Source organism: Tupaia chinensis, unplaced genomic scaffold (genome assembly GCF_000334495.1).
Source record: "Tupaia chinensis unplaced genomic scaffold, TupChi_1.0 Scaffold000311_2, whole genome shotgun sequence".
Taxonomy (NCBI): domain Eukaryota; kingdom Metazoa; phylum Chordata; class Mammalia; order Scandentia; family Tupaiidae; genus Tupaia; species Tupaia belangeri.
In genome coordinates, this window is record NW_006159803.1 from 1631802 (window position 1) to 1658308 (window position 26507).

Consider the following 26507-nt stretch of genomic DNA (forward strand, 5'->3'; position numbering starts at 1 on the left):
TTTTTTTTTTTTTAATTGTATTGTTTCCAGGCTGAAAAATGGTCAATTTCTAGTAGCAGATAAGATCTTCTATTATGTAAATTGAAAATAATCCTGAGTCTCACTAGATAGAATGTTTTTAAGTAGACTGCTCTGGGATAGTTGTAGGTCTATGATACAGCTGTAAAGTAGCACGGTGACTTCCCTTGTACTCTTCATTCATCTTCCCCCACGTTAACAATCTGTATAACCCAGTACCTTTGTTCACACTAAGAAATTAACAATAGTGTATTACTGGTGACTAAATTACAGACTTCATTCAGATTTCACTGCTTTTCCACCGATGTCCTTTTTCTGTGCCAGGATTTAGAGTAAAACATTTATTTTTTTAAGAGTTTTTATGTGTGTGTCTTAGTGCTTGTAGTGCATAGTGCATGTATACTCAGAGAGAGAGAGAGAGAGACAAAGTAAGAAAGTGAGAAGTCACCCCCTGCCCAGGGGAATGGCCAAGTTGTTCTCCCTTCTGCTCCATTCTCCTCCCAGGATCCTGAGCATGTATGCACATGTGCCTGGCATTATTTTCAAGCCACAAGGTCCAGGATTCAAACCGTGGTTGGCCATGTAGGAGTACAAGTGACATAACCCCTACACCATCTGCTAGTCCCATAGGATTCAAAACCTTTTTTAACATTATCTAGACTAATTAAGTATTAGAAGCTATGAGGAATGAGATGAGATCATATATGTGACCTATCCAGGCTCATTATACTAATTAGTGGCCAAGCTGGAATGTGGACCTCACATTATTTCATTTGATCATTCTTTTATTTGGTCATTTATTTAATCCATCAGTACTGGTTCTTAACATTTTATGAATCATGGGCCACTTGAACAATCTAATAAGAGTATCAGGGGAAAAAAAATTCCTCCATAAAAACACATGTAGGAATACTAGGAAGTGTATCAGGAAACTGATAAACACATTAACTCCAAGACATGTTTAAATGCTATACCATCTTCAACAATACTACTTTTATCCATGTTCCACGGGATTTCTGTCTACTTGGACTTTTTAGCTAAAATGTGGACATTGAAAAATAAAATAAACACATAGAGGGCCAGCAGATGGTGTAGGGATTACATTGCTGGACTCCCAAATGGCCAACTATGATTCAAGTCTCATGCCAAGCATTTTGAAACTCAGGCTAGGTATGTGTGCATGCGTGCCCAAAATCCCGAGAGGAGAATGGAGGAAAAGAGATTGTGGTGTGGCCACCCCTCCTGGGGGGTGATTTGTCACTTTCCGTCTCTCTGTACACATGCCCTATAGCAAAAATCTCTTTTAAAAAATGTAAAAAGATGCTTTTTCCTATGTTAATTACAAAATAACATAGGCCTGGTCTCCAGGTCATTCAAAATGGTGTCATTTTTAAATGGCGGTAAAAATGGGAGAATGTGAGTAGTGACTAAATTTCTCACTTGCTCTAAATTATGCTTAATTTTTCTACTAACTGATTTTCACTTGACAGTGTAAGTAATGTGAAAACTTTAAGCTTGCCATTATTTGTATGCATATTATTTATAGTCAATAAAGCAGTCTTCATAGGGCTGGATTCATACCACAGTGGTTAGGCGCTGTGCACTGAGAACAGGATCCCACATGGATCCGCAGTTCCAATCCCAGACTCAGTGACTTGGGAGGCATGCCAGGCACCTGTGTGCCAAAAATGCTGATGAAATGGAGAAATAGAGGGAAAAAGATGGCTGTGTGACCTCACCCTACTTGGAGGTGTGCTTTCTCTCTCCCTTTAGTGAGTGCATGCATCCTCTGGCAATTAAAAAAACGGATTCATAGAATTACCTCATAGAAATACTTGCAATACAGCAGAAAAATTATTTCTTTGAAATTACCAGATTACTAGATGAGTATATATAATTTTTACTACAAAAGTAACATTATATTCTGGTCCTCAAAGAATTCATTATAATGACCCCAAATATGCTTGTCATCCATGGAATGATTATGGTGGGATACTCTAAAAGTCAAACAAAATCGGGAAGGGCATATTTAAAAAAAAAATGAGGAAAGCTTATAAAACCCAGTGCACAGAATTAAATTTTCTGGAGAAAATTCTATCTGATGTAGCAGGGAGACAAAAGAAATAAAGGATAAAATAAAAATGTCTAAATGAGAAGAATATCTCATTCAATTTTGCAAGATGTGACTTTTATTGGCACATTTAAAAGGGTAATATTAATGTTGCTGTCTGTAACTGGAAAAATAAAAATATAATTCTTGAGGCAAAGCTTAAATTTTCCTTTTGAGAAAACTACTAAGTCATTTCTCTTTACTGATTATATTTCTTTTTAAAAATGTAGTGTTTACTGTTTTGAGGTTCTACAGAGAAAAGGATAAGATGGTGAGAAAATTCATTTAAAAGACTGACAGGGCAATAACATGCCAACCCAAAGACATTTTATTAAAAAAAAAAAATCAAGTCAAACGTGAGCATTTCAATTGGAAAAGAAAGAAACAGGCAAGCTGGTTGGTGTGTGTGGTGGCTAAAGCAACTGGATGGTAGTTGTGCAGTTCAAGTCCTGGACCCGGCAGTTTGAAAAACACACTGGGTATGTTTATGTCCAAAATCACAAGAGAAGAGATTGCAGCATGGACATCTCCCATGGGGGCATGCTTTCTCAATGTGTCCCTTTGTCTCTCTGCATCTCTCTCTTTAGCAAGAACACCTGCCCTGTAGGAAATTTTAGAAATAAAAAAACTTGAAAGAAGGATGACTCGTAGGTGCTGTGGTGGTTAAGATGCCGAACCCCACATGGCACACTTTACAGTTCAAGTCCCAGACCTGGCAGCCTGAAAATTCATACAGTGTATGTGTGCATGCCTGTCCAAAATCGTGAGAGGAGAATGGAGAAGGGATTGTGGTGTGGCCATCCCCCCTGAGGGGTGATTTCTTTTTTCTTTTTTTCTTTTTTTTTTTTTTTGAGAGTTTTTCGCTATAGGGCGCGTGTGCTCGCCAGACAGACAGAGAGAGACATAGAGACAGAAAGCAAGAAATCACCCCTCAGGGGGGATGGTCACGCCGCAATCCCTTCTCCATTCTCCTCTTCGGATCTTGGGCATGCACGCACGCACACGTGCCCGGCGTGAGTTTTAAGCCACCGGGTCCGGGACGCGAACCGCGGTTGACTACGTGGGAGTCCAGTGACATAGCCATTACGCTAACTGCTGGTACCCCTGACAGGTGATTTCTCACCCTTTCCCTCTCTCTCTCTGTCTCTGGTGAAAACATGCACCCAAAGGCAAAACAAAAACAAAAACAAAAACAAAAACAAACAAACAAAAAAAAACCCTACAGGACAAGAATTTCCTAAAGCTTCTATGGACACATTCTGAAAGTAGTATCTCATGTATAGTAATTATATTGCCAAAAGAATGAAGTAGATTTTTCTAGCTGGTATTTTTAATCAGTGTTAGTGACTGTTAATTTTTACCTGCAAAAAAAAAAAATATGCACAAGTAACGTCAGCATTCTTCAGTCATTCCATGCATTGCTCAATACACCAGAAAGATGCATTGCGCTGTATTATCTGCAAAGAAAATTCTGGCCTATATTCCTACTGCCTTATTATAACATTAGAGACATGCTTACACATAATGTTTTAGCCTCTCAGAAACAACAGAATAAGAAAACAGTTGTCTGTTTTACTTGGAAGGATCCATTGGCCACGATTTAGTCATAAACACTGAATTTCAGATCCAAGGATAGAGATACTGATATGAAGACGCTAAAGTAATATTTTAGAAAGAATATCCACCTTTCTTTTCATTGTACTGTGTATGAAAAAAAAAAAACCCTGGAGAATAGAAGTGCAATCATTTATTTATTTGTATCTGCAGAGATAGGAAAAGAAAGGAAGCTTCCTTGCACTAATTTTAGTTTGCTTTCTAATGCACCTTCACTCTTCTTGCAGAGAAAGTATTCTCAATAAGGCAGGTAATATTCACAAATTATTGTTGTTTATCCTTATATCTGAATTACTTATGAACCCAGTGAGAAGGCTGAGCCATGCATAAGAACTCAAGGATATGCTGCTCTAGAGTAGGGCCGCTGTAGATTTGAATTTTGATTCCACTTATTTACCCATTTGTTCTCACTGTGACTTATTTAACTTTCCTAAACTTTCTTTTCTTTTCATGTGAAAAATAAAGATAATAACAATGTCTAACTTACAGACTTAGGATTAAACGAGGACATGTAACTAAATTGCTTAGAGAGAAAAGATAATAAATGTTTGTGATAACTATTAGGATACTTTAGAGCCAATGATATATTAGAGATTATGTAGGTCACATAATATCTCAACCAAGATTAGATTCCGTTTTCTTAATTCATAAGATAGAAATCTTGCATGATACCAAACTATCATTAAAATGTGGTCTATGGTATTTTAAACTTGGTGATAGTGATCTGAAGGTACTTGTAAACTAAATAATATGAATTATGAAATGCCCATCTTTTTAAAAGATTATGTGTGGGGTAACTGAGTCTGAAGGCAGGTTGTAAAGTAATAGGACTATATTCATCTTTGTATCTTTGTAAAAAGTCCACATTTGTTGGGATTGCTCTCTAATCTCTTCAAGCCAAAGACTACACTGCATTTTACATGTAGAAATATAATGGGGCCAGTGGATGGTGTGGTGGTTAAGGTACTGGACTCCCACATGACTGACCATAACGTGGCTTGAAAAATTGTGCTGAGCCCATGTGTATACATGCCCAAAATCCCCAAAGGAAAACAGAGGAGAAAGGACTGCTGTGTGGCCCCACTTGTAGATTTCTCACTTTCTCTCTCTATCTCTCTTGAGCAATTCCACACACCCTATGGCAAAAACTGAAAGAAAGAAAAGAAAAGAAAAGAAAGAAAGAAAGAAAGAAAGAAAGAAGAAAAGAAAAGAAAAAGAAAAGAGAGAAAGAAAAAAGAAAGAAAGAGAAAGAAAAAGAAAGAAAGAAAGAAAGAAAGAAAGAAAGAAAGAAAGAAAGAAAGAAAGAAAGAAAGAAAGAAAGAAAGAAAGAAAATAATTCAGTCATATGGAAGACATCTCTCTTCGGGAATCTATATCTTTGGGCCAAGTAAAAATCCTTTAGAAGCCAGCATTCTCATCTTGTTGCAAAAGTCATTTTCTGCCCCAGATTTTGTTTCTGTAATTGATGTGTCAAGTTAAAAAAGTTCTTGAAAATAGAGAAATAGAAGTAGAATTGGGGCTACCTTTGTTTCTTTTCTTTGCTTTTCTTATTTTTTCAAGCAAGCGAAAGGTTTATTCAGTCTAAAGCACGAGACTGGACTGCCTGGGAAGAAAGATTTCAGAAGAATGTAATCAGTGCTCCAAAATGGCAGAGCTTGGTGTTTTCTTTTACAGGAAATTGGGAAGAAAGATGGTTACAAAATTTATTTTACCTGAAGGACTCAGAACCGTGGTTCACAAGAAAAGGATAAGCTTCTGATAGGCTTTTTGTGTTTCACATATCAAATGTAGTAACATAGTTACAGGTAAGAGTTGGGGTTACAATGAACAATATGTAATCTGTAGTAAGTTAGGGTACTTTTACTTTTTTTTTTCTTTTTACATTTAATCATTGTATATCTTAACAGCATACAATACTGGTTTTCAAAGCATACATGTATTACATGTCAACCAAGTCAAAGATATTAATATATATATAGACCGCCCACCCCCTCCCTCCACCACCTCCTATACAGTCTCTAGTACCCATTCTTGCTCTTCCTGCCATTATATTTTCCAGTCTTTCAATTTCTGCCATAAGTGCAGACATTGAGTATATAGTGAGTAGAGACACACAATGTCTTTCTTTGTCTGGCTTGTTCACTTAGCATTAAATCTTCTATATTCATCCACTTTGAATCCAATGTCAGAGCCTCATGGCTTTTTATGGCTGAGTAGTATTCCATACTGCATATGTGCCAAATTTTTTCAATCTATTCTTCCATTCTTGGGCATTTCAGTTTGTTCCATGTCTTAGAAATTGTGAATAATGCTGCAATAAACATGGATGTGCAAGTGTCTTTCTGACTGTCTTCCTATCCTTGGAGCAAATACCCAGGAGTAGTGTTACTAGGTTGTATGGTAGTTCTAGCTGTAGGGCTTTGAGAAATCTCCATATTGTTCTCCACAGTTGCTGCTTTAATTTATATTCCCACCAACATTGTCAAAGGGGTTTCACCACAGCCTTGCCAGAACTTATAGTTCTTTATTTCATTTTGATCATAGCTATTCTGATGGGGGTTAAGTGGTATTTCATTGTGGTTTTGATTTGCTTTTTCCTTTTGATGAGATGTTGAACATTTTTTTCACAAGTTTTTTTTTTTTTTTTTTTTTTTTACCATTCATACATCTTCTTCCTTGTAAATTTGTCTGTTCAGCTGATTTTTCCATTTTTTGAACTGGATTTTTTTTGCAGGTAAGCTGCGTGAGTTTTCTATATATTCTGGTTATCAGTCCTTTATCTGAAACATGATTTGCAAATATTTTCTACCATTCTGAGAGTTGTCTCTTCATTCTGATTATTATTCCCTTTGCTGTGCAGAGCCTTTTATGCTGATGTAGTCTGACTGGACTAGTTTTGAGATTATTGTCTGTGCTTTAGGGGCCTTATCTAAGAAATATTTGGTGCTATGTTTCTAGGCATGTTTTAGCTTTTAAACTCTTCCTCATTGTAGGTAGAGTTAACCTCCTCTCCAACATGTCCAAGTCCTAATCCCTAGAATCTGTGAGGGCTCTGGTAGGTTATATAGCAGAGAGGAATTAAGGTTTCAGATGGAATGAAGCTTGCTAGCCAACTGACCTTAAAATTTTAAAGTTATTTGGAATAATCCCCTGGGCCCAGTGTAATCGCAAAGGTCCTTGGAAACGGAAAAGAGTGAAGGAATCACAAAAACAGATGTGATGACAAAAGCAGAGTCAGAAAGATGCCGTATGATTGGCTTTGAAAATGGAGGAAGCGGGGGGTGGTCATGAACCAAATGAAGGTTACCACCAAGAGATGGAAAGGCAACAAAATATATTATCTCCTTGCCCTTCTTAAAAAAAAAAAATGTAGACTTCACAACACCCTGATTTTAGGCCAGTGAGACCCATGTCAGACTATTCTACAGAACTGTATATGATAAAATTTTTATTCTTGAAGTCAGCAGTAAATACTTAACATAGTTAGTAACTAATCTAACTATACACACATGACCCACACCAACACATATATGTATGACTAAGTAAAATAATTATGCACCTCCTTAGATTTGGGGACTTTCCAAGAAAGTGGGCAGTTTTTAATCACATGACTATGAGTTAGACAGTTAGTAAGCTAATAAAAACTTGTAGGAATAAACTAAAGACTAACTCAGTTCTGAGTCATAGCTAAAAATGCTTCTGGCCAAACCATTCTTTCTTTGGAGTTACCAGATGTGGTCTGTAGCCAGATGTGGTCTGGACCCCAATTAGCATACATAGTTCAACCTGGTTAAATTTATAAGAATCAAGCACATGGGACCAGCAGTTAGCGTAATGGCTATCTCGCTGGACTCCCATGTAGTCGACTGTGGTTTGTGTCCTGGACCTGGTGGCTTAAAACTCACACCAGGCGCATGTGCATGCGCCTGGAGAAGAGAATGGAGAAGGGATTGTGGCATGGCCATCCACCCTGGGGGGTGATTTCTTGCTTTCTGTCTCTCTGTCTCTGTCTGTCTGGCAAGTACACGCGCCCTACAGCAAAAACCTCTCCAAAAAATAAAAATAAAAGAAAAGAATCAAGCACAGAAATAAGATGATCTGTTCCTTGATAGAAAGAACAGAATGAAGCAATAAATGAATATCTACTATATTGCAAGATTAGATGCTTTATGACCATCACATTAAATCCTATAATCTGAAATAGGTACTCATTATAAATATAAGAGAATTTGACACAAATAAATTACGTTGCTAAGTTTTACATGGACAATAAGCTTGAGAATCTTGTTTTCAACCTGGCATTCTGATTCTGAGTCTGTGCACTTACCCACTCCTTCCCCCATCCTGCTCCATTTTACATCTCTTCATACGATGAGCTGTTTATGTAGCAGTGGTGAAAAGGTAGCTTAGTTTTAATAGACAAAGGGGCCTTTCACAAGGAAGTAAAAGAGGGTATTTTGAGAAGCCCATAAGTCATAAAATATAAGCCCCCCAAATATCTAAAGATTAAGGGAAATACCATATCAAAGTAATTATAAGACTACATTTTTTAGTTTTCAGGTAGCAAGGAAAACCAATTCTGTGCAGGCAAATCATTTAATTATTCATGCCATAGCAATTTGCTCAAGCCATCTTTAATATAAACAATTATTTCAATACCAGAGATCATTAACATGATGTTAAGACAATTATAATATGTGCAATATTTTTAAATTAAATGAATGGGAAAATGGGTGTAAACATCACCTTTATTGGGAAAAAAATGAAAATAATAAATATGGAAAACTCCAGACTAAATGTAAAATTTTTGTCCAGAAATAAAACTAGCAATAAGGGCTTTAGAGGAAATGGTCCTTGGGTATTATTTCATGTAAGAAGATGACTCATACACTGACTGTCTAGAAAAACAAAACTGAGGACTATCATGTAAAAGTTATGTGCCTGATTTTAAAGACATGACCACAGTAAATTTTAACATAAACATCTGATCATTTCAATTTTAGTAGCCTCCATCAAGTACAATTATTTATATTAAATGTGAAATTAACCTAAAATACGTAACAGGTAAATAATGTTCATAGGAACATGGTTTTAATTTCCACGTTTAAATTATTACAAAGTGTTCATCAGTAAAATAAATGAACAAAAATTAAAAATGTCTTGTAGTCGTACACTGGAATTTCAGAGTTACTAGAATGATGAACTAGATCTTATATGCTTCAACATGAGCACATCTTAAAATAAGAAATTTATTTATAAAAACAAAATTAGAGACAAAGTCGTACAGTTAAACTCCACTTACGCAAATTAAAAAATATAAAATAAGATTCTATTGTTTATTAACACATATATAGAAAGTTAATATATAAATTATTGGACTTGGAAATATGCCAAATGAATTGCAATGTTTGTCACATGATGTAGCAAAAACTCCCAAAACATTTCACTGATTTTTATTTAAAAACACCTGAAGCAAATAAATTAAAATACTAAAGTAAGAATGTGAATACTACATTATCTTTTAATGTTCGGTTCTTCACTAAACACAAGCATTTTTTGAAAACAATTATTTAAATATTTTAGACAAAATGTATTTGGAATGAATTCTTCAGAAAATTATTTCAGTTTACCATATCAAAATAATTTGCTCTCAAAGTTTATAGTAGTCATATAATGTTACTAAAAGTAAATTCAATGAAAATGTTTCTAATGATTTCAAGACAAACCAGGCAACATTAGACATCCTACAGGATTTAAATCAGAGGTGAAAATATGAGACTTCAAGCTCTCATGAGCTAAATACTCAGTTTTACTTTACAATTCTTATTTACTCTAAGAAAGCACATTTTTGCTTCCTTTAAGAGAATGTCCCTAAAAGGCCAATGCTGGCATTTCACTGTGGGCATCCTGAAAAGCAGAAGTATTCTCTATATGTGTGGGTTCTAAATCACCTGTGCATGCAGAATGAAAGAACTGAACCAGCTGAACAGTATAAATTGGGGCAGAAGAAATCAATGGCAAGCACTAACGGGTCTAAAAATTAAAAATCCAGTCACACTGAGATCATATACCTGAAATTAAGTTTTCAGAGATTTAGCAGAAACCAAAGTGCCTTTTTCAAAACTGTCATCCCTGATTAAAGTAGGCGTCAGAGTCTTTGAATCCAGCCACTCTTCTAAAGCATGTGAAGGCAGAGTAATACAATAACAAATGGTTGGGACATTTGGATCCTAGTTCTCAGTGGAACATTCCATCAATGATATGGGGACAAGAATATACTGGTCTTACTTTGATTTATGTCTCCAACCTTATTCTAGTCCATCCTTCCTCTTGCTCTAATATTCTAATTCAGGATTTCCTGACTGAAGTATTGGTCTACTGTAATTAATTATCTACTGAGGTACATTTATCCTCTAGTCTGTAGGCTCCATGAGGACAGATACCATGTTTATGTTGTGCAATGTTATAACTTTAGCGACTACCACAGTTTCAGAACATAGTAGGTGATCAACAAATATTTGCTAGAAGAGGAAAAGACAGGTGGGGCTATGTAAAGAGGAGGAAAGGATTTATTTTGAGAGTAGATGAAATATAAATAATAATAATACAACAATAAAAAATAGTCATTACATGATTTAGGGACAAAGAAAATGTTTTAGAATCTACCCACATGGCAGACCATTGTGTCCTTAACTCCGCTTGATTTTCTTGGGTAGTGACAGGAACTAATAACAGTGTTTTTATTGTTTGTGCTTTTAGTGTTTACAGTGATTGAAATGGTTCAATTCTTCAGACTTTATTGATCAGTCAGAATCATAACAAATTCACTTAATGTGAAAAAGATTACGAAAACTCAGTCAGCACCAAAATGACAGACCTCATGTAGTTCGCAAGGTTTCCTTTATTGGTCACATGTAAACAAAGCCAGCTACAGTTTTGATACCTAAGCTAATGGTATGAACTCATCACACAGGTAAGTCACTTTTTACAAATTATTTCTTTTAAATGGAATTTTCATAGAAGATATAAATCTATACTGGGTTACACAAAATATAAAAATAAGTTTTAACACCATGATGAAAAACATTACAACCATGGCAAGAGGATATGGTGAGGTGGCTGATGTTCAGTAACTTTTCCTCACTCTATGATGGGCAGCATATAGTGTCAGAATCACTGATCTCTACTCCAGAAGTTCTTAAAATTCAATTTGAAATGGCAGTTATTGTCAGATCATCTGTAATATGCCCATAATAGTGTTAAGACAATTGAGAGAAGTTTAAAAGAGTCAAATTCTCCTATGAACATCCTACATATGGCAAGTTTTGTTTTGTTTTTAGAGATTTTTGCTATAAGGGTGTATGCACTTGCCAGAGAGACAGAGTTATAAATCATCTCCTAGTAGGGTAGCCATGCCACAATCCTTTCTCCTTCATTCTCCTCCATTCTCCTCTTGGAATTTTTGGGCATGCATAGACACGTATCCAGTATGAGTTTCAAGCCTCTGGGACCAGAACTTTGATCACAGTTGGCCATGTGGGAGTCCAGCGCCTTAACCACTATGACAACCTGCTGGTCTCGCAAGCAGTTCTTAAGTCAGTGCTGATGGATTGATAGGAGTCTGATCCAGAAGCTGTGAGGTCCCCCCTAAATCTCATGGGTTCCTTAAATCTGTAAGAGGTGCATCTTTCTTCAAAACAGAGATATGAAGGTATTCACTACTTTAATGGGCTTAGCAAAAGCTTTTAACAGTATTTTTTCAATATTTCTGTGGATTTTTTATTTGTAATTCCAGCTCCCTTTCTCATCTGATCCTCAGGAATCTGCAAATACATATCTTTCATTTCCCTCTATACAGACATAGTACCAAAAGCTCCAAAATATCACCACTTCACTTATTATAATTGACTTTTATTGTTTTTATATTCAAATTTTCCACTTAAGGGTTATATATAACCATGTCTGTAAAAATTTCAGTGGTCACTATTTGCATTGTATAGGTTTCCAACACGATTTTTTAAAAATAATTATTTAATTTTATTTATTATCATTATTATTTTGTAGATTTGCTATAAGGCACGCATGCTCACTTAAGAGAGATGGAGAGAGAGAGAAAGTGAGAAAGCAAGCCACCAGGTTTGCGACTTGAACCACAATCAGCCATGTGTGAAAGTCCAACCCCTTAACTACCATGCCACCTGCTGGCCCTCTGACATGATTTCTAAGTCATATAAAACATGGTACTAATTACACAGCTTGCATATCAATACCTAGCATTAAGTCCAAATCAGATAGGATAAGAGATTTCCTTTCAGCTCTTTGCTACTTATTCTATTTATAACTATTTATTATTGATACATTCATTCATTCAGTAAGTCTTCAGAGACTATTACGTGCTTAACCTTTTTTTTTTTTTTTTTCTTTTTTGGTAAGTTCTGAGAATATAATGAGCCAAACAAGACATGGTTCCTGCCCATAGGAATCTTATGTCTAGTCCAGGAGCTGACATGTACCAAGCACTAATAAGAATGAGTTCAGGAGGCAAAAATATGTAACATTGTCAAAGATAACCTTTAAGATAAAGTTTAAAATTTTACTCTGTACCTGGAATATATTTATCTTTAGAGAGCTCTTATTTATATTCATTATTCAAAAGAATAAAAACAAGTGAATTGCTTTTGATTTTTATATGCAAAGAGCAACATTTTGAAAATATTGAGATGTCTGCTGTAACAGAAATCTCAACATCTGCCCTACTGTAGCTTAAACAGGTATATCTGAGAGAGACAGAGACCGGGAAATGACAAACCTTGACCTCCCAGTCAAGTCAGATTTTCATACGCTCTGTCAAGGCGCACATAAAAATTTGTGTCACTATTCCTATCTTTCAGACTGGGAAGATTTATTCATAATATCCTGGGGAATGATAGGATTAAAACAAGGAACAGGGTCTCAGAGATGACAAAATAGCAGCTCCAGTCAAGGCTGAAGACAGGGAGGGGGAGGAGGTGAGAGAACACTTACTGATAAGTGGTTGGGCTGACATTGATGCGCCGAGGGTGACTTCCTGATTCAAATTTGCTCGCCAGCGTGACATTATTTCCAAATAGGCAGTATCGCGGCATTCTCACTCCGACAACTCCAGCCAGCACAGAACCCGAGTGAATGCCTATCCTCATCTAAAAAGGAATGAAAAAGGAAAGGGATTCGTGTATATTATTTTAATGAAAGATCTGGTTAATTATTGAACCATTAAAACAATGAGCTCTTGGGACCAGCAGTTAGTGTAACGACTACGTCGCCGGACTCCCATGTAGTCGACGATGGTTTGAGTCCCAGACCCGGTGGCTTAAACTCATGCGGGGCGCGTGTGCGCGCCTGCCCAAGATCCCAAGAGGAGAATGGAGGAGAAGGGATTGCGGCTTGCGGCGTGGCCACTCCCCTTGGGGGGTGATTTCTCACTTTCTGTCTCTTCTCTCTCTGTCTGGTGAGTGCACACGCCCTATAGCAAAAACCTCTCCAAAAAAAAAAAAAAAAAAACAACTGAGCTCTTCAAAGATAGGAACTGGGTCTCAGTCATTTTTGTGAGCCTAACATCTGAACCATTATAGTCACAATGACATGAATGTTGTGGAGTAAAGGAATGAATGGAGAAACTGTGTTTAACTTGCTACATAAATATGGTTATGTTACAAGTTAAATCACATTTTATTTGTACATAATATCTGCTCATACAGGAAAAGTATATTCTTCTTCACTTTGTCCCTCCAGTTGTTCTCACATAAACCTTATTTCTCCTTTCGTAGCATTAAATACAATTTTAAATTAAATATTTATATTAGTGTTTCAGTTTATCTTGCTTAAGTTTGATTTTTCCCATGAGAGAAAGGTTTGCATCTACTTCCTTACTGCTAAATATTCAGTACTTTGTATAGGACCTAGAACAAAGCAGGCCTTCCCCAGTAAGTGATGAATATTGTATAAATTGTCTGAATTTCCCAATGCATTACTAAAGTGAAGTTATAGAGAATTCAACCCTCTAATCAGTCAAGAGGCTTTGACTAAAAATGCTGAGTGTAAACTAAGTACTGTATATTTACTCTCTGAGCATATGATAAAGATTCATCTGGTCTGTGCATTGAAGGAGGCCTCAGTGTATGGCTGATAAACATTTAAATGTGATCACAGTAATGAAGCTGTAGTGACACCTCTACTCCACTGAAGCTCATGGGTGACAGAGTGGGAGATGATGTCCATTGTTTGGAGGAATTCTGGGTAACCCTAAGAAAGAGAGAGGATATCTGTCACCAGCTAGAAGATCTGTCATGCTCTCACTGCTACATCCACCATGACAGTTGTGAGGATAAAAACTCACTCTGAGACCAACCCTTGTCACAGCACTGGAAACTTCTGTATATATGCAGATACATGGATTGATATATATATAATAAGACAGCTTCAAACTATTTTAGCTGCAGTCCTTATTCTTTTTTTTTTTTTTGTAGAGGTTTTTGCTATAGGGTGTGTGCGCTCACCAGAAAGACAGAGATAGAGAGATAGAAAGTGAGAAAACCCCCCCTAGGGGTGATGGCCACACCACAATCCCTTCTCCTCCATTCTCCTCTCTGGATCTTGGGCACGCACACACATGCGCCCGGCGTGAGTTTAAGCCACCGGGTCTGGGACTCGAACCATGGTCAGCTACATGGGAGTTCAGCGACATAACCATTATGCTAACTGCTGATCCCTGCAGTCCTTATTCTTCATTGAGGTATTTTTAATGAATTATTTCTCTATTTACTTTTATTGGCTGTTATTATTTTTTAATTTCACCAGAGACACAAAGAAAGGGAAAGTGAGAAAATAAGTCACCAGGTCTGGGACTTGAATCACTGCTAGACATGTGAGAGTCCAGTGCCACATGGGAGTCCAGTGCCTTAACCACCATGCCACCAGCTGGTCCCTCTTAATTGAGTTTTTTTCTTTTTTTGGAGAGATTTTTGCTATAGGGTACATGCGCTCGCCAGGAAGACAGAGAGAGACAGAGAGACAGAAAGCAAGAAATCACTCCCAGGAGGGATGGCCACACTGCAATTCCTTCTCTTCCATTCTCCTCTTGGGATCTTGGGCATGTGCACACGTGCGCCTGGTGTGAATTTAAGCCACCAGGTCCGGGACTTGAACCACAGTCAACTACGTGGGAGTCAAGCTACATAGCCATTACGCTAACTGCTGGTCCCTTAACAGAGTTTTTAAAAATTGATTTTAAAATTTTTAAATTCAGAACCAGCAGATGACCGAATGGTTACATCGCTGGACTCCCACATGGTCAACCATGGTTCAAGTCCCAAACCTGGCGGCTTGAAACTCATGCCAGACGCATGTATGTGCATGTCCAAAATCCTGAGAGGAGAATGGATTGTGGTGTGGCCATCCTTCTTGGAGGTGAATTCTCCCTTCTTGTTTTTTTATCTCTCTCTCTGTCTCTACAGTAAGTGTATATACCCTATGGCAAAAAAATCTCTCAAAAAAATTTGGAAATTCAATATGGTGGAAAGAATAAAGACACATTTGAGTAAGAAGAAAAAGGGCATTTGCTCAGATATCAAATCTTAGTACAAAACATATCTACCTACTGCATGGATGTCATAAAATACACAAAAAGACTAATGAAACAACCCAGAAAGGCTCCTGTATATATATATAGGTGCTAGACATTAGAAAGAATTGGAATTTAAATTACTAAGAAAAAGGTGTCATCTACATTGGAATACTCTGAACCAATTTTGAATTCATGTGAAAAAAATCCAACTATATTCAATATCTTAATGTAAAAGGTACACGTGTATAGCTTTAAAAATAACTCAAAGAAAGGTCAACATACTGTATCAGTAAAACCCCACTTAAAGACACAGAATTTTATTTATATCTCTAAGAGTTCCCAGGTGAGTGCTACAGATTGCCAGACAGCTCTGCTCCCTCAGTCATTCAGGGACTAAATCCTTTCCATTTTGTTTCTCTTCCATATCTTGCCACATACAATGGGGGGTTCAAAACAGTCAAAGGAAATGGAATTAAAGTACAAGTTTGTTTTGCTGTAAAAATTTTTAAAACTCCATGCATAGTTTTTATTTTTGTTTTCCCATAATATGCATTTCCATGAATTTCTTGAAAACCCCTCATATTAAGGAAATTCCCATGTTCCAACTCAGGAGATATGAGAAGGTAGACAGCAGCAGTCTAAGGGAAGGATCATGATGTTATCATTTAAGATGATCTTAATTTGTCTGTGAAGATTCAGGTTTGTATCTTGTATATATTCCTTCTGCCTGAGGGACTTTTTAAACATTTTGGGACCAGCAGTTGGCATAATGGCTATGTTGCTGGACTCCCATGTAGTCGATCACAGTTTGAGTCCTGGACCCAGTCACTTAAAAACTCACGTAGGGCGCATGTGCATGCTTGTTCAAGATCGCAAGAGGAGAATGGAGGAGAAGGGATTGCAGTGTGGCCATCTCCCCCTGGGGGGTGATTTCTCACTCTCTGTCTGTCTGTCTGTGTCTAGCTAATGTAAGCACTGTATAGCAAAAAACTCTCCAAAAAAAAAAAAAAAAAAGAAAGAAAAGAAAAGAAAAGAAAAAAGAAAAAATTTCTTATACAGTAGTTTTCCTGGTAATGAAGTCTCCCAGCTTATTTATTTACTGTTTTTTAAAGAGAGATTTTTTTCCCTATGTTTTTGTGTGTTTTTAAAAGTTTTTATTTTGCTTTTGCACTTGAGTGATATTTTATTGGCTATAGAATTCTAGGCTAGTGGTATCTTTTTAAACTATTTTTTCTTTCTTTTCACTAAATTAAAGATGTTCTACTGGCTCCTCCTTTATATTCTTTCCAATGAGAACTCTGCTGTCACGTTTATTTTTAATTCCTCCATATGTAACATAACATTTTCTTCTAGATTATTTTAAGTGTTTCTTTTATCTCTAGTTTTAAGAAATATAGTTATGTTTTCTCTTGGTGTAGTTGTGTGTGTGTGTGTGTGTGTGTGTGTGTGTGTGTGTGTTTAGGGTTTGTTAACTCTTGGATCTGTGTGTTTAAAGTTTTCATTACATTTAGAAAAATTTCACTATTATTTATTCAAAGTTTTTGCTGTCCACTTTCTATCTCTCAAAGACTCCAATTACATGTATGTTAGGACACTTGAACTATTTCTAAAGTTCACTGATGATTCGTTTATTTAAAATAATCTTTTTCTGTTTATTTTGAGTAATTTCTATTGCTATGTCTTCAAACTTACTGTTTTTTTCTTTTGCAATGCCTAATCTGTTGTTAGTCATATTCGGTGTGTGTTTTTTTTTTAATGTCAGGCATGGTAATTTTCCTCTTTAGAACTTCAATTTGGGATTTTTTTTTTTACCTTCCAAGTATCAATTTAACTTTTTAACATATGGAATATAGTTAAAACACCCATTTTAATGCGCTTGTCTGCTAATTCTAACATCTGTTTTAGTTCTGTATCAGTTTGACTGATGGATTTTTCTCCTCATTATGAGTCATATTTTTTAGCTTTTCTTCATGCCTAATAATATTTTATTGGATGCCAGATATCAAGAATTTGACCTTGTTGAGTACTGGATATTTTTACATTCTCATAAATATTCTTGAGCTTTGTTCTGGGATGCAGTTAAGTTCCTTGGAAACAGTTTGTTCCTTTCAAGCCTTGCTTTTAGGATTTGTTAGGGAAGTCTGAAACAGTGTTTCATGAAGGGCTAATTATCCCCCATTAGTAAGACAAGAACCTTCTGGGAACACTCCCCAATGCAGGATGTTTATGAGCCCAGTCTGCCTGATGGAAACAGGCACTTTTTTCCTTTGTGAATGCCAAGTACTTTTTCCTCCACTCCTTTGGGTTTCCCCCCTCAACCCTGTCCCCATCTCCCCTCACCCCAACCCTGGCCTGGGACTCAGGTACCTTCTTCATATACATGCACTAATTCATACCCTGCAGAGTATAGGAGGAGCAGGACCCTTGGCAGATTTCTGGTGATCTTTGTGCGACCCTCGTCTCTGGCACTCTGTGGCCTCTGGTCTCCCCAGACTCAGCAATACCTCTTCAACACAAGGAGTTTGCTGGGGCCTCCTGGTTTGTCCCATCCTGAACTGCAGGATGGATGTCTCCCAAGGCAGTAAGCCAAGAGATGAGGGCTCATCTCATTTCTTCCCTCTTTCTCTGGAATCACTGTCTTCCATTGCTTATTATCTAGTATCACAAAAATAATTGTTTTGTCAAATTTTTTCTTGATTTTCTTCATCGTTTAAACTGGAAGTATAAGTCCACTCCCTGTACTCCATATTGGCAGAAAACAGAAGTGAATTCTAGTTTTTTAAAGAATGAAAAGTATTTGAAAACTTCAGACTCATGTCCAAAAGATTGTCTCTTTGGGTCTCCAGGGAATGCTGAATGGTAACACTCCTTTTAAACAAGATATGTATAAAGTACTTGTCTCTAAAATTAGCAAAGCACTCTGTAACATTTTTATATTTTATCAAGTTTCTGTATACTTTCAGAGGCCTATTTACATTGTTACCCTGTGCAACACAGACTTGCCTGAAAAATCCACCTAGACCTTAGATGCTGGGACTGTGGGCCAGTGATCACTATGGCAACCGTTTTAAACAGGAGAGGGGGAGTGAATATCACATTGACCCATTTCACAGCTTATTTGTTTCATGCTTTCTGTTTGAAAAAAGGCTCCACACCACACATCAACTATATAGAATATTTATATAGTTCTACTTCTCTCTCCTTTAAAGAGACTTCAGGTGGGGCGCTGGACTCCCACATGGCCCACTGTGGTTTTAGTCCCAGTCCCGGTGGCTTGAAAATCATGCAGGGAGCATTTGCATGTATGTTCAAATTCCCAGGAGAAGAATGAAGAAGAGGGGATTGAGGTGTGGCCATTCCCCCTGAGGGAAATTTCTCACTTTTTCTCTTATTGTCTCTCTCTGGCAAACCCCCCCCCCCAAAAAAAGGGGGGGGGAGACTTCAGGCTTTTTGTTTAAGCCAAATTTTCAGAATGGGAATTATTATATCCTAAAAATTGCTAAAGATAAAAACTCTCACAGGGGACCAGCAGTTGGCATAAATGGCTATGTTGCTGGACTCCCACCTAGTCAACCGCAATTCTGGTCCCGGACCCAGTGGCTTAAACTGGCGCTAGGCACATGTGCATGTGTGCCCAAGATCCCAAGAGGAGAATGGAAGAGAAGAGATTGTGGCGTGGCCATCCCCCCCTCCCCCGGAGGTGATTTCTTGCTTTCTGTCTCACTGTCTCTCTCTGTCTTTCTGGCAAGTGCAGACACCCTATAGCAAAAACCTCTATAAAAACAAACAATCAAACAAAAAACAAAAAACGAAACCCTCACGGATATCAGGTCAGTCAGATGGCATGGTGATTAAAGCAGTGAAATCCCATTTGGCCCACTGTGTGATTCAAGTTCTGGACCCAGTGGCTTGAAAAACACATGGGCACATGTACATGCATGCCCAAAATCTCAAGAGGAGAATGGAGAAGGAACTGAAACATGGCCATTCCCCCTACAGAGTACTTTGTCACTTTTCCTCTTTCTCTGGCAAAGACATATGCCCTGTAGCAAAAAAAAAAAAAAAGCAACCCTGATATCTTTGGAGGGTGGGAGAGAGAGGGCAGAAGTTGCCATGAAAAACCCTCCCAAATATCTTCTCTCTTAGAAGGCCATCTTCAGGATGCATAAGAAAATCAACAACTACAAAAATAGCACAGATCTAATGTCACTGTCACTACCTTCTAATGTATCAAGCCTCGGAATTATTTAGTCTAGGAAGTAAGAACATACCACTGGGAACTTACAAGCTGATTCATCAGACTCTATTTTCTTTTGCATTTCTTTTGACAACTTACTGAGATTTCCCAGGAATTTTTGCCTATATAAGGAAGTCACTGATTGCTTCATTCAGAATGTGCCAAGTGCATCTAGCAGTTAGACAAAATAGAGAGATACTTTTAACTCTCAAGAGGGGTTTAGATTCATTTTGGCAAGATTTGACTGAATTTAAATTTGGGTTAACCGAGGAGTGACATTTGCATCTACCTGGTTAGTGCGCTATAGCTAAAAGATTACTTTGCACTAAACCAGTGGTTCTCAACTAGGTACATTTGTGTCCTTCAGTGGACATCTGGCAATGTTTGGTGACATTTATTTTTCATATCTGGGAGAGGGAACTGCTACTGGCATCTGTTCAGTAGAGCTAAATATTTCTAGGATGTTCTATCATCCTCCAACAAAGAGTTTTCCAACCTGAAATATCAATGGTGGCAAGACAGATACGTGTACTGTAATGGACCTCTGGCAACCCATAAATACTTAGTAAACCAGCATAAACAAAAACGTTAATGCCTTGATTAGATCAAAGCTTTGATGAAGCACATTAAACTTCACTTTTAAGACAAAGTCCATAAAAAAATAGTTTGTCCTAAAGACTTATTGAAAAACACAATTACTTCATAACAGCCTGAGATTAGAATATCACCCAAATTCCTATGTTTTCAATGTATAAAAATGTCAAAGTCCTCAATTATCAAAGGATTCAGTTATTCTCACAATATCTACCTATTGTTTATTAACCTAGGTTCATAAGCAACTGTATTAAAAAAATTCCTTTTACAACTTTTAAAAATAGAAGGCTTGCATAGTACTCCTTCAGCTAGCCAGAACTCTTCAGTAACAAGGAAATACGAAGGCAGAAAGGCAGCACAGGCACATTAATCCCACTCCCTCCCTTTGCAAATAAACTGAAGTCCAGAGAGCACAATGAAGAGAGTAAACTGGTGTTGGGGTCAGCTCTAGGCCTGGGGTCTCCTGGCTCTTGATTCAGCATACTACAGAGTGTCCAAATTGAAGCAGTTGCTCGGGTGCTTCTAAAAGACCCATGAGACTGACAATTTAAAATATATAATTAAATTTAGTCTGATGTGCCTATTCTATCTGCACGTAAGAGCTCATACGTTCCAAATTGAAACTGAGAAAACAAAGTTATACATAAATACGGTATCAGAAGCCTTCCACCCCTACTTCACCTACTGTTCACAATTTTCCACATGCAGTCTTTCCTGCCTGGTCTACTTACCACATCCCCCAAATAGCTGCTGCATCCTCATCTCTCAGCTTTTACTCCTGTCAATTGCTTCATCTGGAATACCATTCGACTTTAATCATAGACTTTGCACTAGGTGCTAGGTGCTCAAGAGCACAAGGTGAAACAAAAAAGTTTGTACTCGTTGTTTTGGAGTTTTCATTTCATGTGAAACACAGGAGAGCTAACTGAAACCAATAAATGCTAGAAAGTGAGTGTGTAGGGGGACAAAACACAAGCAACAGCAAGAGGGGCTAAGTTGAGAAGTCTGTGAAGTTGCCCTGGAGAAAGTGCCTTGAGCTCAGTGCTGTAGGTGGAATGGCTGCTTTGGCTAGGTGGGGAAGAGAGGTGGTACACCTCTAGTCAGAGGGTGGGAGGAAGACATCCAGGTAGAATGAAAATAATACAAAGATCCTAAAGTCTAAAGAGCTTTGGTACATTCAAGGAGCTGGAAGAAAGCCAGTCCAGATGCCTGTTGCTTAAGGAATAAAAAGGAGAGAGACAGGACACACCTGGCAGACTGTACAGAGCAAGGTTTTTCACTCTTGGCCCTGCTGACATTTGAGTTGGAGAATTCCTTGTTGTGAGAGTCTGTATTATATATTTACTGTCCCTGACCTGTATCACTCCATGCCAATCATAGAAGGCAGAAATGATATCTTGGTAGTTTTGTGGCATAATTGAACTACATAAATACAAACAGACTTTATAAACAATCCCTACTTAACAGTGGTAGGCATTCTCTAGACAGTAGCACTATGATTTTCTCTAGGTGACTCATGTTCTAGTTACCAGCCTTGCAAGTGTTGTGAGACTTCCTCCAGGACCAATAGAAAGCCCAAAGTAGCCAGGGTGTATAATTTTCTATTATTAGCAATTAATTTAAGAAAGGATAAGCGATTCTTGTATAAGTCAACGAGACAACAAATCTCAGGAACTGTATGAGAGCTGTAAAGAGATCTTCTTTCCCCCAGCTGGTGTAAAATACTTGTGAAGAGTGTACAGTGTTCCACTCAACAGCTAATGCCAATTTGACCCCATGGTTGGGGGATGGAGATACAGGGGCTGTAGAGCCTGAGGATGAAGCCAATGCCAGGAAGGTAAACCAAAGAGAATAAAGGAGAAACCAAGGTCATGGTAACATAAATTTTGCAGCCTCATTTAGTCTCAGGGAAAGTTAGCCCTACCTCTAACTAAGTCAACACCCAACCTCTGGGCTTGTTTTTTGTCAATGCATTCCTTTAATTCTTTGAGTAAGCTTACTTATTTTGTCACTTGCAAAAGAAAGACTTTTAAGAGATGCATACATTAGTTATGTGAATTTAGACAGGTGAAGCTTTAAGTTGTAAAATAATGATAAAGTACTCTTCTTGGAGCTATACAACATGGTAAAATTTTTAATAATTACTTTCACCTGGGGTAAAGGAAGATCTGGAATCTTACTGCCTGCGATAGGGAAGGTTAGATGCCTATGAAGACTTACTAGGCCCACAAAAGACATGCAAAATATCTTAGTTCCCTTCACACACCTCATGATGTCAAGGACAATGACATTACTCATGATGTCAAGGACAGTGCCAAAAACCCATTTATAATTCAGGAAATTGATTTATGAACTCTGGAATGTTGAACTCAAACTGAAACCATGATTAACGGTATGAGCATGCAAGTTAATAAATACTAACAAACAGGCTTATTTGAAGAAGAAGCATGTCCAAATTAAAAATGTAAGGTCTGTAATAGAAAAAGAAAAGAAAATCTTCTGATAGAAAAGTGCTTACTCGCATTTGAATTTAAGGACTCTTAGATTTATGTGATTAAGATTGTAAGCTTTTGGGACCAGCCAGTGGGGTGGTGGTTAAAGCACTGGACTCTCACATGGTCAACCACGGTTTGAGTCAGTTTGAGACCCAGACCCGTCTGCTTGAAAATCATGCTGGGCACTTGTACGTGCATGCCCCAAATCCCAGGAGTGATGGAGGAGAAGGGACTGTGGCATGGTTAATCTCCCTGAGGGGTGATTTCTCACTTTCCCTTTCTTCATCTCTCCCCTATATCCCTGGTGAGCACACATGCCCTATTGCAAAAACCTAAAAAAAAAATGACACTTTTGAAAAATCTTTAATAGAAAAGACCTTGAAATCATTATTTACATTGCTAGACAAGAATAAGGAAAACAAGTACTTCATCCTTTTATCATAATTAACATATATTAAAATTTTTATCATAAAAATCCTTTCACCAAAAAAGAGACAAAATTTCTTTTCCTTATTTTGCTATTTCATTAAGAGTTGATGTTTCCCTGATAAGAAACAGAAAATGAATGTTTTAAATTATAATTTCACATAGCCAAAATGCTTAGAAAGAATGTGATCAACTCACATACTCTGCATAGCTTTTATCATTTCTGCTTGTTTCTCAGATGTGCAAGAGAACAGGAAGAAATGATCGCTGGAGTTATGAGGCAATTTTCCTTTTATCAACAGTCTCAGTCTTCAATTTGATAGTGTCAGAATGTCACATTCTCAACCAATATGCTTAAGCAAATAACACTTTGAACAATATACCTTACTGTATTTATTTTGAACATTACAGGCACCATTTCTAGAAAAATTTCACTTTACATAAAATATCTGATCAAGTAATTGCATCACTTGTTTGGTAATATAATTTCAAACATGTGATAAAATCTAATGACTTACAAAGATAAAATATGGTGATTTTTTTTTTTTTTTTTTTGCAGAGTTTTTTGCTATAGGGTGCTTGTGCTCTCCAGAAAGACAGAGAGAGAGAGAAAGTGAGAAATCACCCCCCAGGGGGGATGGCCATGCCACAATCCCTTCTCTCCATTCTCCTCTCGGGATCCTGGGCACGCACATACATGCGCCAGCGTGAGTTCAAGCCACTGGGTTCAGGACTCAAACCGCGGTCGACTACATGGGAGTCCAGCGACATAGCCATTACACTAACTGCTGGTCCCAAAATATGGTGAAATTTTAAATGATTTGTACTTTGAAATTGGGGGAAGACTTTAGTCTTGTAATCTTGTTTATGGTTTTTGATGGGGAAAAATAGAACCCTCTGAAAGATTGACTATGGGATATGCTGGGAATTGGACTGCTGATGGCACTGAGTCCAGTATCAGACTACTATGGGAGTACAGCATACAAATACAACCTTCTCTTAGGGCGCTCATCAACGTGTATGCATTTATTTAAGTACATTTGGTACCTAATACAAGATTTAACTTTCACTCAACTTGCAGCAGTGTCATTAAGGCCTAAAAACTGAATCTGAAATTTGCCTTTGTATAGAAAAAAAAAATGTCTTAACCATTCTTTCCAAAGTAAGAAACTGACTCATGGTGGCTTAACAGTAGAATTCAATGTTCTGCAGGGAAGTCCCACACGAAGAGGTTTCTAGTTTGAGTCTGCAGACCTCCGTGAGTGTGCTAGGCACACAGATGCCCATGATCTAGGGCTGGCTGAAGGAGAGGGATGGTCACAGCATCAGGACCCTGTTGGGAGTAAACACATGCTTGCTCATGCTCTTTTGGTGTTTCTCTCACTCATGGAACAAATAAGTAAACTTTTTTTTTTAAGTAAGAAAGTGATTTAAAGAAATTGAGTTTCTTAAATTAAATATGCATGTATTTAGAAATAACCAGCATATAATTTGATCTTAAAAAATACCATCTTATACTAAAAATATGGACAGTTAACATGTCACCTAACAACACAGTACTGGGGCCAACAGGTGGCATGGTAGTGAAGGTGCTGAACTCCCACAGCTGACTGTGGTTTGAGTCCCAAGGCATGTGCATGTGTGTCCCAACTCCCAGGAGGAGAACAGAGGAGAAGGGATTGTGGTGTGGCCATACCACTAGGGAGGGTGATTTGTCACTTTCTTACTGTTTCTATCTCTCTCTGGTGAGGGCACGCATCCTATAGCAAAAAGCAAAACAAAACAAAACAAAACAAAACAAAACAAAAAAATTGCCATATTTTACACACACATGAATTATAATAAAGAGTAACATCAGAATTCAAAGATGATAAAGATGCTCAAGGAACTCAGAAAAAGTCATTATTTTTGGAACCAGCAGTTAGCATAATAGCTACGTCGCTGGACTCCCACGTAGTCGACCGCGGTTCGTGTCCCGGACCCGGTGGCTTAAAACTCACGCCAGGCATGTGTGCGTGTGTGCCCAAGATCCCAAGAGGAGAATGGAGGAGAAGGGATTGCGGCGTGGCCATCCCCCCTGAGGGGGGGGGGTGATTTCTTGCTTTCTGTATCTATGTCTCTGTCTGTCTGGCGAGCACACGCACCTTATAGCGAAAACCTCTCCAAAAGAAAAAAAGTCACTATTTTCTATCAACAGCTGATTTACATTCTACAATAATACACAGAAAGAATTAGAAACCTTTTCCAACATCCAGTCTTTAGCTATTTAACCAATGATGCTAAGGAAAGACTTTTTCTACTAATCACATCTATGACATTAATCAAATCATCCTGTGATATTTCACTTAGGCTATTAAATACATTTTTATTATGTAATTGCCCAGATTGAAATATAGCTCCATAATATCATAAAGGCATTTCTTGTTAATGGCTTTATTTTTAACAGACAAAATCTGCTAACTGCAATACTTCAAAGCTCTTAGAAGTTTCTATTTGAGACTACTACTAGAAAATATTGCTACACACTAATTTACTCTGTTAATTGAGGAAATCATTTTCTTTCAAAATGTAGCTCTTAGCAGTAGATAATATTAATAGAACAGAATTTCTAAGAAAAATTTTTTTACAACATGGATCCAAAGAAATTTTTTTTTTTTTAATTAAATGTGTACAGGGACCAGCAGTTGGCATAATGGCTAGGTTGCTGGACTCCCATGTAGTTGACCACAGTTCGAGTCCCAGACTCGGTGGCTTAAACTCATGCTGGGCGCATATGCATGTGTGTCCAAGATCCCAAGAGGAGAATGGAGGAGAAGGGATTATGGTATGGCCATCCCCCTGGAGGGGGGGGGTGATTTCTCACTTTATGTTTCTCTGTCTCTCTGTCTTCATGGCAAGTGCATGCGTCCTAAATCAAAAACTTTTCAAAAAAAAAAAAAAAAAGAAAGAAAAACAAATGTGTACAACTTGGAAAAGTAGTAAAGGGATCTAGGAAATAATTAAGTTGGTGTTTATCGATTTACCTAATGATCAAAATCTATTTCTCTTGATGTATCTGTGTGTTTATGTGTGTATGGGGAAAGTCTTCAAAGGTTTCATGGAAAATGTACATTATGAAAAAGTTGTGTGTGGATCTCACAATTATTTTTGCACCAAAATAAACTCATACCTTAACTCCATTTGCCATGAACTTTTTGAGATTCCCTGCATGTGTGTGTATTCTTAAGAGCAAGGACCGAAGTCAGCCAACAGAATAACTTTATTTTCAACAAAAATATCTTAAATTTGAGTCCTCTTAATAATAACCTGGGAAGTACATTTTCAAAGAACACAAAATCATCCCTGCTCTTCATCCCTCAAAGAAAATGTGAACTACAAAATGTGGGGGCTCATTTTCCTTCATTCTTTCCC

General features: G+C 37.5%; 1 protein-coding gene across 1 annotated transcript in view; it reads right to left on the reverse strand.

The window, feature by feature from the left end:
* Window positions 1–26507, reverse strand: part of GUCY1A2 (guanylate cyclase 1 soluble subunit alpha 2) — a gene marked incomplete at its 5' end in the record, with an annotated part of 275265 nt that overhangs the window by 22225 nt on the left and 226533 nt on the right. Inside the window, one exon of the mRNA XM_006151043.2 lies at window positions 12767–12921. Within this exon, the coding sequence (XP_006151105.1) occupies window positions 12767–12921 (155 nt within the window). The remainder of the gene's footprint in view (window positions 1–12766; window positions 12922–26507) is intronic.